The sequence below is a fragment of the Colossoma macropomum genome, unplaced genomic scaffold (genome assembly GCF_904425465.1).
Source record: "Colossoma macropomum unplaced genomic scaffold, Colossoma_macropomum, whole genome shotgun sequence".
Classification (NCBI taxonomy): Eukaryota; Metazoa; Chordata; class Actinopteri; order Characiformes; family Serrasalmidae; genus Colossoma; species Colossoma macropomum.
In genome coordinates, this window is record NW_023494791.1 from 21,755,738 (window position 1) to 21,775,884 (window position 20,147).

A 20,147-nucleotide genomic window follows, 5' to 3' on the forward strand; every position below is an offset into this window, starting at 1 on the left:
TTTAATTGTTCTCCTCTCTTTGTGGAACCAGTGGCGTAACTACCGAGGGGGGAGTTGCAGGGGGCACAACTTCACTGATGCCCAATGATGCATGGAGGTCCACAGCAACTGGTGCACCTAAAATCTGTATTGGGCCCTTCATATAGATAATGACACGATTGTCCCGTGACTCAGAAAGATCCAATTCCTTAACAACACACCAACACACTTCCATCAACACAGACAGCCCTGACATATGATGTATAATGCACCCACGGTAACTGTTTTCAGACTGATCCTTTACAACCTGCAACGTAATATATTCATTATTTATTTTTCTAAAATCTTAAATAGGCAGTCTATTGTAAACATTTGGGTGATAGATAGATGCTAGTGTGTGGGCTGGCATGCCTTGAGGGCATCAACTTGTTTGAGACATAACAATAGCAATTAAACCAGCAAACTACATTGTCTTTTTTTATTAGTTTAAAGTAATTTTTGTATGTGAGGATCCATATATATATTACAGAAATCATTATGCCTCTGAAGGCCTACAAGGACCTGAGGATTCCTCATTGCTAACTGGACAAACGGCTACTCAACTGTTACTGCATCATCATTAGTTTATACACAAGATAACTAAAGGAAGGTCTAGCTTTGATAATAGATGTGGATTTGTATCTGGAGTCTGTTGTTGTTGCCTCTCAACATGTGTCAATGCCAGTGAAGGTCATATTAGTCAAACATCACACACCCCAGAGGGTTTATCACAAGGTGCAAAGCAGGTTTAAGCCCTGAGAACAGAAAGGCCGGGTTACCGATTGCTTTAAAGCAGGACAGAAAAAGAAAAGTGTGGAGAAGAAAAAAACAAAGCACTTCTTCACTACTGTATTATACACCATACACACTCACAATATGACTCATCAACAAAGATGAATATATATGTTTGGGAATTTTATTCCTAAATAACAATCCAATGGCAGGCAATCAGCCAAACTCTCCATTGCTTATTGTTGTCCGTCTGAAACTCTAGGGGGAGTTCTGGGTGTTCAGCAGTTCACAGTACTGATTTAGATTTTTGATTTATGACAGTTCGTGAGGTGGGTTTATCATTATTTAAAATTGCAGTAGTTTAGCATCTTGAACTTGTTAACTCATCTCAGGCTTGTCAGTAGGGTCTGGAAAAAACAAGCATTTGCAAAGAGCACAGAAATGCGTTGTCTTTGCATATTAAAATAGCTGTTAAATTTAGTAGAACTGAGCTGGAACACTTCCATGTGCATTTGAGCAACGTTCAGAGTATTTATCAAGTCATTTTAAAGGCAGAAAGCAGAGCCTGGAGTTCATTCAGCCAAAAACGAGGCTCTATTTTCACACTGCACAAAATAACCCGTGATTGATGTGCATGGAGAAGATGGCGAATCGAAAGCGGAATTTACAAGTCACATTAAATTTCATAGAGAGCGAAATGCTCTAATCGTATGAGATAAAAAACGTGTGACTTCGGCTTTATTTTTAATTTGATAAAGTTTACTCATGGTCCTTTCGTTCTCCTTAACCTTTAATCGTTCACGCTTACGAATCTAAAGCCTTTCGTGTGATTAACAGACACGCCGAGTCGGGACCAGGTCTGTGCGGACGAGGTTTACGCTTACGCGGCCAACAAAGGCTGTGCAGTCCGTGTTGCGGAGGTCCAGGCTCGGTATAGCTGTGCCCACCCCCGCCCTCCTCCGCCGGCGTCTCTGCCGAGTGTGATTGGACTAAAGTCGGCTCCCCTTTCCCCTCTAACCCGGTGATGTTGGCCGTTTCCTGCTTCTTCTGCCCAACTAGTGGCAGAGCTTTTCTCCTCTCTCTCCAGCGCTGTAGCTACGGCGAAACACGCACACACACACATTCACACACTCTCAGCCTGGACATCAGTGGCTTTACACGAACGAAGGCAGAAGCCAGCCACTGAGAATAGCACGTCCACGGAACACAAATCACAGCGATGCGGAGGAAATCGAGGATATTACTGTGTTTCGCCGTGCTCTGGGTGCTCGGAATAGCATATTATTTCTATTCGGGAACAACGCTAAATCGAAAGGTAGGACTCTGAGCTGGTTGCTCTTGCTAACGATGATCAGTGTAGGTTAACCCACTGTTGAAGAAGGCACGCTGTTGTTGTTGTAAACCTCTCCAGCGCGGCTGTTTTAGCCAGAAACTGTTAAATGGAGCCAACACTTCACACACAGAGAGGGGCTGCTGAACAGAAGAATGTGCCAGACTCTTTTATCGGTGTGTATTTGCCCTCAGCACTGATAGTATTATCGCCGGAGCGCTTTCAAGCTCCGCTGTGATTGAATCGTGTGTGCTGGGGGAAACGGCTAGCCGCTCTCGCTAGCCGAGTACACACTACTCACATTATAAAGCACCCTTTGCTGTAATTTAACGTCTGGTAAAAGACAACTCTGGCCTCAAAAAGTCGACTTTAAACGTTACGGTGATAAAACGATGTTTGGTTTGGGAGCAGAGCTCCGTGACTGCTGCAGTCTTCGCGGTTTTACCGGCGAATGTGCTAACAAAGCTACAAAGTAGTGCCGAGCCTCACTTGTTAAAATAACCGTCCAGCGCTCCGTGCCCTGTTCTAGATCACGGAACGAAGTTGACGTTCTCTGTTAACGCTAGAATGTTCTTTCTGCATTAGAGTCAGTGCAGCTACGTCTATTCTGCAAAACAAAGAGCTTTAAAATGATGGTATGAACTGTGCGGTATAGAGGACAGAGCAGTTTCACCGAATCTCCTCACAGCTCTCTGCCTGCTGCACTGCACGCTCTGCTGGAGCTGCACACGATTTAGACGTTTCTCCTTCGTCCACCTCATCCTTACCTAGCGGTGTCTCCAGTGGACAGGCGTGACTGGATGGGCATCGTGTTGAGGATTTGTGTGAAACTTTGGTAGCTATTCGACACTCCTCGCTGGAGGACCTCTTAGCCACGATTTGGGTCACGGCATAGAGTAAAATACACACTCTTAATGTCCAGGTTCTCTTGAGAGATATTATTACTGCAGGATGGTGTTGGTTTAAGTAGGAATTCAGGATTTTTCACGTTTGCTGCGTGTAAACAAAGTCACTCGGAGTGGTTTAATGTGAAGTGGTTCATTGTAGGGAAACTTACAGACTGATTTCTTTACAGTGGTAGTGGAACCAGGGTACATGATGTGTACAATGCAGCTATATCCTATATAGCTGCTCAGATTTCTGTGTAATGTTGATAATTGTCAAATAGTGTAAACCTGAAAATAAGCTTTCTTTGGGTACAATTTTGCTTGCATGTCTGTCTCTACTAGGGCTGGGCGATACAACAGTATGTATCGTCATTGCGATAAATTATGTCACAATACAGTCTGCTCTTCTGAACATAGTCAATACTTTGTATAACACTGACCAACTGTGTGTTTCTTTATGAAGAGAGCAAAATTAGTCCCGTTTAACTGGATTTAGCGCAGAGAAGTATGCAAAATATTAAATAAAAATTCTTGTGTTCACAGTTTTTGATAGTATTTTTAAAACGTAGCACTACTGGTTCTTTCTTCTCAGTTCCAACTGATCAGATGTCTGTAAAAATAAATATTATGACCTACTGTGTGTCGTGAAAATTTCTTGAAGTATCGTGACGTTAGATCTTTCCCACATCGCCCACCTCCACCCTGAATAAACATACATTAGACCAAAAGCTTATCTCAGAACTACTGTAAAACAGTGTCTCACAGCGTATTCAGGACCATTTTGTGTAACGACTTTTTGTGTGGTAGCTTTTAGAGGAAAAACACTTTGGACATCTGGTTCCTATCACCACCTTTAAGAACAGTTCTAAATAAGTTTCTCTAGAATGAAGCATTTCACATAAATGTTTTCTTAAGTTTCAAATATTCCACATATATCAACAATATTCTTATTTTTGTTTGTTTGAGAGTTGCCAACAATTGTGTTTTTTGTGCCTGTTTTTTGACACTTATGTTGTTGGAAGTTAGCTAATAAGCAGTTTTTTCAGCTTCTGTGCAAACCTTGCGTAGACAGCGTTGTCCTATGACTTCGGTAACATCTGAGCTGTGGAGTAATGCTCGGGAAACACAACTGATGTATTCCCCTTGTGGAACGAGTAGTAGGGATGGCTGATGGCTCACTCTTACATGTGACTTGGATCTGGTGGCACAGTTTAGCCTATGCAGTTTGAAGTTGTGCTGTGAATGTGCGAAGCTGGGATTCATGATGGCAACATCATCACAAAAGCTATACTGCTGAGACACCATACAATCAATTATGCTGCTTATTGTCTACGCTTATTAAGAAGAGAGGGTTCTGCGGTTAGAGGAGCCTGCGATTAATTAGTTCTAGGCAATTAAATAAATCTCTGCTACGTAGAACCTGTGGAAGATCCTTGGTCTTCATTTTTGTCTTTGAAGCATGTTACACATTACACTGAAGTCTTTTGTTGTCCAGTCATGCTGATGTAAAATGGACTGGGCTATAATCTACGGATGGATGGCAAACTCTAATAGGAGGGTTACAGTGTTGTTGAAAGAGTTCAAAATTTTGGCTTTGTTTTCTGATGACGCTCTGAAAAAGGAGCCAGGTGCTTTGATTTTGAGGGGCTGCTGTGCATTAGAGCTCGAACAATAGGCCTGTAAAATTGCTTTCGACTCATACTTAATGATGATATTGTGGTGCATTATTAGTTAATGTTCCTTATAAGCAAACATGCTTATGCCGTTGTACAGGGAGTGCGTTTTTACCAATAATTAAGCTTTAGTTGAAGTGCTGAGAATGTCAGTTTTTCTAGGAATGCGGCTGAATCTGTAAGGGGAAGTGTGCTTTTCTGTTGGTGTTAGTCACCAGGTTCAATGGACTAATAAAGAAATTAAAATGTACTTTTTTAAAGAAACAGAAATGTGATATTAGATGCTAAAAAGACAAAGTGACCATCTGATGAATGGACATGAATTGTCCTGAGCCATTATGTTTACCAGTGTGTTCAGTTTCTGAGCTCCTGTGGTTATAGCCATATCATTTAAAAAAACAGCAATGAGAACTTGCTCAACGCTAAACATTCCTCCTTAGAGAAATCTTGCTTCATATTTCTCAGAGATGTTTTTACACTTAGTCTTGTTCTCTTGTGCAGAGCTGATGGAAACACAATCTGATTTGCATAATATTTTTGCAAAAATTGTTATTCAGTTGAATTTAATTTGACAGTTGGATGAAAACCTGGCTAGTGATACTTTTGCAAAAAACAAACACTTGGTGTTTTATAATATGGACTGAAAGGCCTCAAAATATACAAGTACAAGTCAGCAAGTTAATGTAATAGGCTACGTAACGAAATGTCATGGTGACAAAAACGTTGGGCCTCATTTACCAACAGTTCTTAAGAAAAATGTCTTCTTAAAACCCACCCACGAGACGATTTTCATATTCACCAGTGTTTTCTTATGTGGGACTTGTTCTTAGGTAAGAATAGAATCTACACACTACAGAGCACAAAGGCACAAACGATTCTGCAGTTTAAGAACACGTCAGGAGTCTGACGTAGATATTGGTAAATGAGGCCCAGTGTCAAACTAGAAAGACAAGTAAGGTTTTCTAGCAAGCTTTACACGTCCAACTGGCTTTGTGTGCTTCTACTAGTATTTACTAGCAGATATCAGGATCTGTAAAATATACGTTTATTAGTAGTAGTTTTTCAGTAGTTATCCTCATAATTGCTTTAGGTTTATAGTAGTTTTTGTTTGTGTGTGACATTTATGTGTGCCATTCATAGCTAATATATGCAAATACGTTGAGCCTGTAAGCAGGAAATGAATGCTTTTGTATACCTACATCAGTGCTTGCCATCAGACAGCAGCAAGTAAAGCAAAACTGTTGCAACTTGACCAGTCCTGAAAGCCTCATTGTGTACTGTGGCATGGATGACTGAGTGAACAGCTCAACAGCTGCTCTTCAGCTGTAGCTTGCTCATGTGTGTTGGATCTCTGAATGCAGGCTATTGACTCTGCTGTTCCACACAGCTTGTATTCCTTAACTGCATTGGGGATGATCTATTTATATCCCAAAATTACACACACTGAAATGTTCGGTTTAGTGAGGGGCTACATGTCCTCTTTGCTAACGTCGTTGCGTATCTCTATGCGAACCGTGTCAGTTATGCAATAGATTTCGAGCAGATGTTGCAGCTTGTGTCTCGGCAGTAGGAAATGAGTTCCTACGTCCTCATGAACGATGAGAGGAGGGGAAGGCCCTGGGAGAAGAGCGGCAGAGTGCCGTGTGGAGCCAGTCATCACTGATCTCACTGTCGGTAGCTCAGATCTCAAATATTTCCCCTGTTTGCCATGAGATGCTATGAGATTAGTTTGAAGGTTGTGCCTGTCCCTGGATGCAGGCAGGATGGGGGTCAGTCAGGTGGCTTTTATCTCCACTGAGAAATGTGTTTGATCTGATATCCGCTCCACAACACAATTATTGACAGGTAGATTGTTCTGCCCCCGCTGGACGGATTACTTTATTTGGCAATACAGTGATGGAGCTGTGTGGTTCTCAATCTTGTGTTCAAATTCTGTTAATGTCAGAATGCACCTGGAAGGGAACTTTCTATGCATTTGCTTTACATATATATGACACAATTTTATCAGTGGAGTCACATTCAGTGGAGTCACATTCAGTGGAGTCATTTATTGTTATCTCGGTATTGGGCTTTGTAATGCTGATATCGTAAAAGGCTACAGTATGCATATATGCGATGTGCAGTATGCGCCCTGACTAATCACAGATGGTTTGTGGATGTTTTGGTGCATTAAGGGGTTCACATGATCCAAGAAATGTAAATTATTTTGGTCAAAAATAATGCAGACCATGTAACCATGTCACATCAAGGGTTCCCCAGTGTGTATTTTACATAGCAAGGCATATGTATGTAATGTAATATATTCTAATATGATATTTTGCCCATATTGTGTGAAGCAGGTAGGTTCTGTATGTGACTAAGGACTGTGCAATATGATATTTTGTCCGAATTGTGAAGTCATGTAAGTCACAGAATCTACCTGCAGTTTCTTTTAAGCCTGTTTTAAATGGAGTTAACGATATAGCCAATTATATAAAAGTATGGTGTCATTTTAAGCATATTGGATTGTTTTTCGTAGGCTTCACTTGTTATCAGAGGGGGCTCACTTGTTTTTTTTTCATTACTCTTTACAACTGCACAGATGCTGCATCAAATGGAGAGAAATTCTAACAATTTTTTGGGAGTTTTGCTTTGTAATCCCTTATAAGTTCCTTATAAGTACCTCACCTTTTACTCTCCTTTGCTTGGAAGTTCATTCACTCCAGCAACACTAAATTACCAGAGATAAACTGACTTGTTAATGTTTTCTCAGTGATGGCTGTGCAGTAAAAGAAGTCTGACGCATGTCTTCTCATCATGGGTAAAAACAGGCAGTCATATGGAGAGCGTGTGGCTTTTGACGTCCTGACCTTTGACAAGAGTCTGATTTTATGCTTGTCCATAAAAAATCTTTACAGAGAACTTTTTTCTGTGAACTCTTTCTTTCTGGAAAAGCCCTTCGGCAGAAGAGATGACTCTGTTTGGTTCAGGGTTTATGAGATCTTTAGAGATTACCTTCCCCAGGTCTCGCTGTTTCTCTTAGCTCTGAGCTGAATGCATTAACGCGATTGAAGTTATGACTAAGCTTTTACTTCTTTAAAGATCAAAAGCCCATAGTCAGACAAGCAGTTTTATATGTGATGTGTGTATGCAGAAGGTTAAGGTGTGACGTGACCTCTGTGCTAGCGTGTTTGCTGAGTGGACAGTTTATGATGAGTTACATCTCTGTGTGAGTGTTGGAAGCATCCCATCCTGATTTGGCAGATACATTTGTGTGCAAGTCCTGCCATATAAAGTATACTATATGTCCAAACGTGTCCAGGCACACCTTTTGATTACTGCGTTTGGCTGTTTAAGGCGAAGCCATTGCTGTCACAGATTTACATTGCCTGCACAGCTGTACCTCCATAGAAAAAACATTGGCAATAGAAAGGAATGCTCTGGAGAGCTCGGTGACTTTCATTGTGGCACCATCATGGGATGCCCCCCTTTCGAACAAGTCTGTTTGTCAAATTTCTGCACTGCCGCAGCTGGTCGACTGTAAATGACATTGTTGATAAGTGGAGACATCGAGGAGCAACAGGAGCTGGACAACAAAGTGGCAGACCACACAGACTCTCAAAATGGGGACTGCAGAGTGCTGTGAATCATGCTTTGCTAGCTGGCAGCCCAATAGACAAGTCTGGTTTTGGCTAAAGAATGCTACCTGCCTTGCGTAATGCCAACAGTAAAGTGGTACTGGAGGAGCACTGGGGCTGTTTTCATGGATTGTGCCCCCTAGCTCCAGTTCCAATACCTAATGCTGTGGCAGACAATGGCAGTCTGGAGAAGTGTGCTTCCTGTTTAGTGGCAGAAGTTTGGGAAAAGCCTTCTCCCATTTTGGCATGACAATGCCCCAGTGCATTAACACAGGTCCTTACAGAAATGGCTGTTGAGAATGGACAGGAAGGACTTGACTGGCTTGCACACAGCCCTGACCCCAACCTCCCTGAACACTTTTAGGATGAATTTGAGTGCTGTTTGTGAGCCAGACCTAATCACCCAGCATCAATGGCCGACCTCACTAATGCTTCTTGTGGCTGAAATGGAATTGAATCCTTGCAGCAGCCATCCAACGTCTAATGGAAAGCATTTTCAGAAGAGTAGAAGCTGTTAATGCAGTATAGGTGGTGACAAGACTGATAGTCGGGATGTTTCCTATTGGTATGTTTAGATCTGACTGGTATCTTAGCTCACGTTTCCACTGTTCCTGTATTGGTGCATCCATATACGTTTGATTTTGGAAGAAATGTTGGATGACTAGGTATCGAGATAGATTTATAAGTGTAAATCAAAACAACCCTATAAAAAGACTTTCTTTGTGTGATCTGTTCCAGCATGTAGAATCAGGAATTGTTGAAACACATCTACTGCTGCCCCAGTGCTAATCTGCAAACACACACTGTCCCTGTCGAAACAGAAACCTCATATCCCTGAAATGGTGACTTTGATGAGGTGACGAGGTTTTGATATGACAGCAAACACGTTTGAATCGTTTGAAAGTGTTGCCATGCCAGAAACCTTCCTGCCAGCTGTAGGATTCATGGTTGTCAGTTTGACAGTTTAATCATGGTTGGAGATGGAATCTGATCCTACTGTATCATTTCTTTATTTTTTACAGTATGTGGATTGAAATCACTACCGTCTCCCCTTCAGGAATGAGATTATGTACACTTCAGTTATATTTGCAATGCATTTTGAAGACTAATAATGCCAAACATTTCATTTCCGTAACAGGAGCGTACACCTCCTTTTCTGTGAAATCAAGGGTTATACTTCTGCTTATTAGCTGGCTGATCACATGACCGGCTGTATGGCTTGTCGTGGTATCTGGACAGAGAGTAATTCATGTGTTGCTACAGCCACACAGAAACCAAGAAAGGCATTTCTTTAGCTCATAGACATCTCTGAAGCTTTGCTCCTTTTTACAGTGGAACATTGCAAATATGCTGCCACTACTTAATATTGATTTCTTTTAATATTGTCTTAAGGTTTAAAGGGCATTTTCAGAAGTATAGATGAAAAGACACTAAAATAATAGAACCCCATTTCCAAAAAAGTTGGGATGTTGTGCAAAATGCAAATAAAAGCAAAATGCAATGAAGTGCAAATTATTTAAACCCTATATTTAATTGAAAATAATACAAAGACACATATCAGATGTTGACACCGAGATTTTATTGGTCTTTGAAAATTGTATGCCCATTTTGAATTTGATGCCAGCAACACATTCCACAAAAGTTGGGATGGGGGCTGGTAAAGTTGTGTAATGCTAAAAAAACACCTGGTGGTTAATTGGCAACAGGTCAGTAACATGATTTGGGTATAAAAAAGCATCCCAGAGAGTCTTTCAGAAGTAAAGATGAGGAGGGGTTCACCACTCTGTGAAAGACTGCACGATTAAATAGTGCAACAATTCAAGAATAACATTTTTCAACATAAAATAGCGAAGAACTTTTGGTTTTGATCATCTATGATTCATAATAACATTAAAAGATTCAAAGAATCTGGAGAAATCTCTGTATGCAAGGGACAAGGCCAAAAACCAGTATTTGTTGGCCATGATCTTTGGGCCCTCAGGGAGCACTGCATTAGAAACAGGCATGGTTTGGCAGTGGAAATCACTGCATGGGCTCAGAAAAACTTCTGAAAACCACTGTCTGTGGAAACAGTTTGTCACTGCATCCACAAATGCAAGTTAAAACTGTAAAACACAAACACATTTATTAACAGGATCCAGAAATGCTGCCACCTTCTCTGGGCCCAAGCTCATTTAAAATGGACTGAGAAGAAGTGGAAAAGTGTCCTGTGGTCCGACGAATCAACATGTAAAAAATTTTTTGGAATCATGGACGCCGCGTCCTCCGGGCTAAAGACCACTCAGCTTGTTATCAGTGCACAGTTTAAAAGCCATATTTATGACTGTATAAGGGACCATTAGTTCACATGGCATGGGTGACTTGCACATTTGTGAAGGCACCATTAATACTGAACAATATATGCATGTTTTGGCAACATATGCTGCAATCCAGATGACGTCTTTTTCAGGGGGTGCCTTGATTATTTCAGCAAGGCAATGTCAAACCACATTCTGCATGTATTACAGCAGCATTGCTCCTTATTAAAAGAGTCCAGTGCTAAACTGACCTGCCTGAAGTCCAGACCTGTCACCACTGAAAACATTTGGTGCATTATGAAATGAAAAATACGACAAATGAGCCCCCAAACTGTTGAGCAGCTGAAATCCTATATCAAACAAGAACGGGAAATTATTTCACTTGCAAAACTACAGCAGTTGGTTTCCTAAGTTCCCAAACACTTACAGAGTGACATGCCCGTCCCAACTTTTTTGGAACGTGTTGTTGGCATCAAATTCGAAATGGGCATATATTTTTCAAAAAACAAAGTTTCTCAGTTTCAACATTTGATATGTTGTCTTTGTATTATTTTCCTTTAAAAATATGGTTTAAGTGATTTGCAGATCATTGCATTCTATTTTTAATTTTACAGTGCCCCAACAAATCAGACTCTGACCCCTTATTTTTGTAACTAGAAAAAAAAATTGTTAGTTTAAAAAATGATGAAGGATGTTTTTATATTCAGGAATAAATCATATTAACATTGGGCTGATTTTTTCCCTGAGCCGGTTCACTGTTTTCACTGAGATACTTGGCAACAAAGGATGTAATGCTGTAATATCTGCTTAGATAAAGGTCTCTGTGGGGATTTGTAGCAATCATTCCTGTTACTTCCAGCGCTACTCCCTGGATGTTTCAGCTGAGGAGTGGCATTTGATGAAATGTTAAAAGTCCATGCTCCACTTTCCAGTTTCTCTACTGAAACCTTTAAACAGTATTGCATAGGCTTTCCGTAGGTCTTTTAAATGTTATGTGCAAATGGCAGCTTGACTAAATCTAGCCTAAGCTGCTCAAAGTACTGAGGCAATACTCCAGATAATCCAGCACAATAAAAAAACATATTTCTGCTTGTGTGTTCTTGAGTCATGGCAAGGATGTCTTCATCAAATTTGGATTTTGCTTGTGTCTTGAGCATCTGATGAGCTTTTCGCTGAACTGGCCTGAAGACCCAGTGTCAGCTGGAGTGTAGCATATTGTGAAATTCAGAAGAAATGCGTAGTTGTCAAATCTAATTCTAACTGGATCTTTGTAAAGCACTCCCTTAGTAGAGTGTGCAGTAGATTAGTGATGTCTGCATATATGCACCATGTTCGTTAAGGGTGTTAAATTCTAGATTTTAGTTCTAGAGATTTTAGTTCTGCTGTGATAATTCAGGGCATGCTTGGCAAGACCTGAATCTTTTTTACTGCTATTGACTCAGGAACATATGCTTGTAAATCAGTGTTCATTTTTGTTTTGTGGTGACGTTTACGATGGTGTTAATCTACCATTCAGGGCCCAAGAGCTTTAATTGCATCAGAAGATGCATTATACTACCTTGGCTTTCAAAACAGCTTGTTTATCACCTTTTTATGCTCTTATTTTTCAGATATTGTATTTAAATCACTCTGTGTTAACCAGAAAATTTCTTGAGACCTGAGCATCTGCTTTGTGTTGATTGCAAACGCATCTGTTCAAACGTGTTTGAATTAAGATAACAGATTTAAGTGTCCATATGGATTTCACATATACTCTGAAGTGTGTAATCTCAATTGTCATGAATAATCTGATTAGTTCTCAAACAGACATGAAAACTTGATTCCATTTGTGGAACTTCTCTTCTAATACAGAACATATATCCTGTGTTTGAGGCTCACTGATCCCAAGTGCTCAACCTTTTCTGTCTTTTCAGGGGCAGTTAGATTAATCAAATACATATTTTTAATTATGCAGCCTAGAGTTTTTGAACTTCACTGGTGCATCATCACATCAATGAGGGCCTTAAAATCCTGATGATTAAAAGCTACTGCAGTCATTTGTGTACTTATTTTGAGTGTATCTCTGACCACGGGCTCAAGATTGCGTTAGTCACTCGCTCCCTTGCTTCACTTTGGAAATGGCTTTGTTTGGACAGATAAACCGATCCAGTCCATCAAACTTAATGTTGTTTTAGCTGCAGTCACTTCAGATGACTAAGATCAGAGAATTTTTGCGCTAAAGCTGCTTGTCTGACATGAACATTCTTTGCTCTAGGAGACGGGAGCATGACACAGATGGTGAGGTTTTCTCAGTAAGTAATACATAGATGGATATCAGCGCTTGGCTGAGACATCAGTATTAATATTTAGTGATTTTTGTATTGGAATTTAATGGAGCTGTGTGGGTGAGAACTGAAGGATGCCACTAGTAACAACAACAACAACAATGTGCTGTGCCAAGAGAGCTAAAATACACTTTGTAGTATAAACTTTATTGTTCCCATTTTCTGGTTCGATACGACTTTCAATTCTGAGGTCAGGACTCAAAGCTCTAATAATATACTACACTGATTGGCTTGGCTCAGATAAGTAAAGGCTCTCAAAAAGAACTTTTTCAGTGCTTGCTGTGCCAGCCCTCCAACAAATTAAACCCCAACAATTGCAACCCCTAGAATGTGTAAGTGACTTCAGGAAAAAAATAGCATAAGCCCCGCCCCCTCTCACTCCCTTTGCATTTCTGTATTGACATCCTGTATTGGTGTCTCATATTTGTTCCGTATCAGTCGGTCTCTGAAACAAAAGCATTGTTTCACTGTTTCAGTGCACTGTGCTTACATACTCCTCTTCACACTCAGTGAAGCATAAGACTGCTATCCCAGCATCCCTCGGGACTTCTCTTTGCCCTTCAGTTGTTCACCACAGGTAGTTCTTGCTCTGCCTTGTGGGAGTTCAGTCAGAATGCAGGCCTGGTGATCGTCATTTCTATCCTTAGTTTGTGTTCTGGCCATCTATACCTACTTCATCTTTAAAATCTCCATGTGAATAAATGTGTGGATAAAAATATCAAACATGAAAGCAATACGTAGAATCTCTAGGTAGCCTCTTTGGCCCATTTAATCAGGAACCATGCTGCCACTTTTTTCTGCACAAATGTGATGTTTAGTGTGCAGGGTAGTGTGTATTTTTCATCCTGTCACTTCCAGAGAAGAACGTTCTGCACTTGGGAATGATGAGTGTCAGATGTGAATATATTCCTGTGTTGAATCTTAAAACAGGCTGGCCTGGACAGGCCACCCAGTGCCCTGAGAGAGCATGTTAGAGGGAGAAATTGGCTGAATCCATACAGGAGACTGGCTTGCTGGGTTCATTACAGCGGCTGTGACAGATTGATTGCTACCAGAGACATGGTCCTGCCTGTGGAACACTTGTTGTCGAAATTTGCTCTCTCTTCTTCTTTTTGGACATTTCAGTCTTGGTAGCCTAACTAAAGTCTGTCTACGTTTCCAACCAGCAATTCTGTACAATAAAATGCTTTACCATGTCTTCTAACTTCTAACTGTTGAAAATGGCACAGCTTGACTCTATTTTCCCATTAATTTAAATGTTCTCTGAGCTTGCTAGAGCAAAAATCACCTGAAGAAATGTTCAAATCCATCAAAGCATTTGGCTAAAATTTGAGTTTTTATCACTTATTTCATATTAAATTCAGTCTTTTGGCCAACAGTTGGGACAGTTGAGTAAACTACTATGAAAACAATAGAAAACCCAAATTCGATTTTAAATAAAAGTTATGAAAGTTCCATGAAATCAGAATTATTCAAATAGATACTGTGTTAATGTTCATCCAGGTTACACTATATAACTATATAAATTTCATTAATTTAGACCAGGCATGTCAAATTGGGCACCTTCCGGGTCAAAGCACTGCAAAGATTAGCGTTTACCCTCATCTAATGCTCCAAATTCAGTTCACGAAGGCCTTGCTACTTTGCTGTTGAGCTGAATCAGATGTATTTAATGAAGCAGTGTGCTGAAGTCTGCAGTGTTGTGGCCTGCGAGGACGGTAGCCTGACACGTGATCAATCAGAACATACTAAATTTAGTTGTCAGACGTGAATGAATTATGGAGAAATCAGTTGTGGAGGTGATGTTTGGTCATTTCTGATAAATATCATTAACATTTTTGCACCTAATCAAAGTAAATAGTGTGTATTTGAACAGCATTTTAAACGTAGAGAGGAAACTCAATTAATGGCACCGGGTCTGACTTCTTAACTTCTAAAAGTGGCAAGCCATTTGTTGTGTAATTGCTGTGTAATTTGGTTTGTTTGACTTGATACAAATGAAGCAGCATCTTTTTATTGTATTTGGCTGATAGTATTTCATTTTTATGTACTCAACTACACTTTGGCCTTTTATTGACATGCTTTTGAAAGGAGGTTGGTTATGGGTGTTGGCATACTTTACAGCATATTCACTTTCACCATTGCTTATTTGGACATCAAATTCAAGGCCATGCCATGTTTGGAAGGGCTGCTCCCAGCCGAGTGCGAGTGCTTATCTAATTCCTTGCAGACACTTCCAAACGCTGGACTTTGTGCCAGGCCTGTGGCTTTGCTAAGTGCTCTGCATGCATCTTCATCACCTGACAGACCCACCGCTGAATGGTTTCACTTTGTCATTCAGAGAGTCATCTCGCACTGCCCCCCTCCCACTGACTCACAGACAGGAGCCCCACTGAGAACAGATCCGTTGGCAGCCATGGCACTTCTCTGCTTGGCTACTGTGCATGCAGCGCAAAGAAATGATCAACCTAGCATGGCGAGGACCAACAACTGTGCCTTGAGTCATTCCAGCTGCTGCAGGTCAACAAAGGCAAACAGACATCTGAAAGTGTACGTAATGCTTTTGTTTTCTTTTTTCGATATGTGATATGGATTGCCATGTGCAGCCATTTAAAAAAATCTGTAGTTGTAAATTGGCAGCATCTTGCATATCTGTAGGCCCAACTGTCTCATTTGTAGTGGCTTCTCTTTGCAAAGGTGGTGATAATTTTTGATTCTATTACTGCGGAACGAACTAGGAATGGTTGTGGTTATTTCAGTATTTAAATATCTATCCAAAGCCGTATTAGTGTTTAGGTTTTTGGGTATGACCTTTGTACTTTGGAGTACAACCTTTATTTGTTTATTTTTTGGCAGTGCTTGTGACATTAGATTTACAGAGAAGTAGGTGACATTTCGCCTCATGTTAGATGAAATGGTGACATCTAGATGGAGCTGTATAGTTCAGACAAAAAGAAGACCACAGCTGATCTTTCTGCAGGTTTGCTGGTAGTGTTAAGTCACATACTTTTAAAACCAGATATAACACGTTACAACTATTTCTGTTCAGATACTGATATTTAAACCTTACATTGAAACCCTGATATTAAGTATCACTCATTTCACTTAGAATGAACATCTAAAACTAGACTGTCATACTCAAACTACTCAACCCCTCTAATACCCCACAGGAAGAAACACACAGCTAATAACATCACTTCACACAATGTGATTGTGAACTATTTCGGGCTAGATTTGATACAGAATTGAATAGGATTCATTCTTTTTTTTTCTCTTTTAAAATCCAGTCCACTATTTTCTGATGATTGCTGTAACACTTGATGGCATTTGGATCGGTGCCAGCTCTACTTAAAGCAAAAGAAGTCAATCTAAACAAAAAGGTATGGATCAGCTCAGCTCCTATGCTAGCTACACAAATGTTAAACATTTTATGTTAATTATTTTAGCAATAAAAATTTGAGATTGCACTGATCCAATATCAGGTATTTGTATCAGGCCAGTATCAGCAAAAGGGTATCTAATTCTGTAACAAATCTGTCCTGAAATAGCACATACTCACATGGTGAAACATAATGGTTAGCTGGGTATTTCATCTTGTTGGGGGTGGAAGAGTGTTGTAGCATTTTGAGCACCATAGTCTATTTTTAGATGCTCATCTTAAGTAAAGGGGTTTAATTAAAAACTCATTTTAATGCAAAAACGGTTAAAACACCCATCTCCATTGGCAATAGTGTGTTAACAAAAACAAACAAAACAGTTATTGTATTTGAGTGTGGGTAGAGGATAAAAGGTTACAGTTTGTATTGCTACCACATTTTTTTTCAGGAAAAGGTCATTGTAAATCTCCCCTCTGTGTCAACACCGCAATTGATATTCCGAGTGCTCCTGCTCTGCTGGTAATGGAAGCTAAACACAGGAGATGACGCTGGTCGTGGCGGGACAGGTGAAGGACAGCAGCGGCGGATGGCTGATCTCTGAACTGCCAGACTGAAGCGCTGAGCTGCCAGGCCGTCACTTCGCACTTGTCTCTGCTCCCCAAAGTGATGGCCCTGTGTACACCCATTACAGATTAATCCCTGGAAGCTTTCCACCTCTCTGAAGCACTGCTCTGGCATGTTAGTGAAAGCAAGCCAAATTCATTGACTGGATGTCGGATCCGGTTTGGAATAAGCAGGCTTTACGTGTAGCATATTTAATTTCATCTTGAGACAGATGACCCCATGAAAAATACCTCTGGCCGTACGAGAGGAGAACATCTTTCATGCCCCACAGATTCTAAATATGCTTAGATTTCTAAATGTGAGTTCAGTGTGCATATTTTGGGATTCAGAGGATGTTCGTACACATGAGAAATGTTGTCCGAATTGTGAATGTTTCAGTGCAGTTGTGTATGCTAACAGACTTGGCAACCAATGAACAACTTATTTTGACTTCGTAGAGACAGGAATGGGGATTGCTTCTGACTCAGACCTAGTCATTCTTGTGTGTACTTGAAGATCTGTGTGGTGCAGCTGGAATTTAGCTAATTCTTGTTGGCACAAGGCAAAGAGGTAATTGGAAAATGAGCAGCAAATCTTTTGGAAAAGGTTTGTCATCCTGCAAGGAAATTGTTGCAGCTAGATGAAGGTGACCCACATAAACACCAACACATGTGGACTTGATTGATTTGATAGGCCCGCTGTTGCAGTATAGCATAGATGTTCACATTTCTGTGGCATTCATATATAAATATATGGGGAACAGTTTGTTACATCTCGTGATAATCCAAACACCCAAGTCTTTCCGCGTTTGAGTGTCCTGCTGTTTGAAAAATGTTGGTGTTTCTTTTTCTCTTTCATCTAAAGATCTAATGATGTAATTTTCTGACTTTTTCCCTATACATAAGGGAACTTCTCTTCCACTCCACAGACTGATGTTAGTTTTGGTGCCATTAAGCTTTCACTACAGATGTGGTACTGCAGATATGATCATATCTTAGTGTTTGGCTAATGCTGAAATATATGGAGTTGGATTCATGCCATTAGAAGTTTGAATTTAAATGCAAAAATCTGAATTAGAATTTATTATTTTGAATATGTATTATACTCTCTGAAATTGAATTCTGAAGGAAAATTGAATTTTAAGGTTTGTAAGAGAGCAATATAAAATCTAAAACTGCTTTTCATGGTTGACATACAGTTGAAAATCAGAGAAACATTCAGTATTTCTGTTAATTAAATTTTTCATGTTCACTTTCAAAATAACATCCAGATGTCTTGCAAGCAAAAGCAGTCGAACACCAAATCTCTTCAGCAGTGGATAATAATGCTCGTTTTATAGACAGAGTGCTGTGGAATTGCCAACAAAGTGATGCTTAAAGCACCAGACCTGAGTGTCAAACATAGTATGAATGTATTTTGTACATGGTTCTAGTGTCTGTCTGCCAACCCCAGCAATGCCAGTGTGCCTAAACACTACTAATATGCCAATACTGTTTCAGGGCCACTGCTGTGCTGAGAGTGGAACAGCGTTCAAATAATATCTGGTCAGTGGTGGTCCTGCGGTGTTCCATTTCTGCTGATAGATGGGGTGAGGGACAATAAACTGCAGTAACAGATGGGCTGCAGTCAGTAATTGCAAGCATACTTATGTAGTAGTTGTTTCTGTTGAAATGGTCATTGAGCGTAGTCTCAAATGAGGAGGGGAGGAAGTGAAGCAGGGACGAGATTCAGTGTTCGACTGCTTTGAAAAGTAACGGATGAATTAATAGAAGTAACAAAGTTCAGTTTCAGGTTTTATATTACTCTCTTAGAAACCCAGTTTCAGTTCAGAATTCAGTTTTGGATGGTATGATTCAGATTCAAAATGACATTCAAATTCTGAATTTTGCAAATTCGAATTTCTGATGGAAATAATAAAGTCCTTACAAAGTCTAATAATGTAGTCTCATACAGTCCAAACAAACACTGGTGTGCAAGTAAACATAGTAACTGCACCATTTGTATGATAAGAAATGATGTCTGATGCTTTATACAAGACCCCCTATTTTGAAATCAGATCACATCATTCTTCAAGACAAGAGGCTCAAAAGTAGAACATCTATTTTTGTATGCAAGTCTGAAGCTGAGGTCTCTCGAGGTGCTGCACTGACAAAGCAGTTAGCCGCAGCTCGGCAGCCATCTCCTCCTAAATTAAAAATGCTTCATCAGCATTTAACCTTGCTCCTTAGGGCGCATGCTTCCACACAGCAGACGATTTATCAAATTTCATCTGTCAATTGTGATACAGCAAGGCATCACTGTAACTGGCTTTACTGAAACAAGCACTCTAATATGATTACGACTGTAGATACTTCTCTAACATGGGAGCATTTGACCTGTCAGATATGCGTCAGTGCTCTGGTGGCCAAGTGGCTACCTAGGTCAAAAAAGTAACTTGCCCTATATTTTCAGTGTACAGATCTGGAAGGATATAATTTTTTTTTTGGTTTTTTTTTAAGAATGCTACCAGATGGCAATGTATATTTTCTTTCTTTCTTTCTTTCTTTTTTTAGTTAAAAGCAAGTCCACTTATGACAAACATAATAATCTGCCAACATTTTAAGCTGGTCTTACTGTAAATGGATACTTTTTCCTCCTACGCATGAAGTTATTGAGTTCTCCTTCATGTCTCAGCATGTTGTAGAGCTTTTCCATCTTGCATCTGTAATGGCTGTCCAGAAAAGCGAAATGATGCAAGCTGTGAGAGCTTTTAAAATGAGCCTGTATATTCTAGTTTTGGATTTAGGAGCTGAGAGTTCTGCTGTACGGTGTTTTAATGTGACTGGGCTAGAAGGCGGACAATATGGCAAAAATATAGTGTCAAAACAGTGCCACAATAATAATAAAAAAAGGCTATGAAAAACAGATTTTTTTTTTTAATTATATGCAGTAATAAACAATTTTAAGCTGCACTATGTGAGATTTGGTGATTTAGAGACCTCTCTAGTGCACGCGATATGTAGACAAAGGTTTTGTAACATTGTGCTTCCCAGAGCAGTTGAACCTGATGTTTGCAAGCATGTCGAAAGAATATTCAAAGAGAACTCCGGACGTGTCTTATAAGGATGTAATTATAGACTATTGTCGTCATACTTTGTCGGTATAACGTTGATTTTACATTTGAGATTGTAAACATTGAACCAGTCCTTCTTTTTGAGTCTGTGGGTGTGACATTAATACATAAAGACGTATGATGTCCAACCACACATCTCTTACTTTTAAATAACTGTTTCAGGCTTTACAGGGTGAT

The 20,147-nt window shown here is 40.0% G+C and overlaps 1 protein-coding gene across 5 annotated transcripts in view; it reads left to right on the plus strand.

Moving 5' to 3' along the window:
• The first annotated feature begins 1,778 nt into the window (after positions 1-1,778).
• The window catches only part of galnt2 (UDP-N-acetyl-alpha-D-galactosamine:polypeptide N-acetylgalactosaminyltransferase 2), a 105,351-nt gene continuing 86,982 nt past the window's right edge, over positions 1,779-20,147 (plus strand). For 3 of the 5 annotated variants that reach the window (XM_036574403.1, XM_036574405.1, XM_036574406.1), the window contains exon 1: positions 1,780-2,065. In XM_036574403.1, coding sequence (XP_036430296.1) covers positions 1,970-2,065 — 96 coding nt within the window. In that variant the 5' untranslated portion in view covers positions 1,780-1,969. Of the gene's footprint in view, positions 2,066-20,147 lie in introns of all 5 variants that reach the window. The other 2 variants (XM_036574402.1, XM_036574404.1) reach the window with 1 other exon arrangement.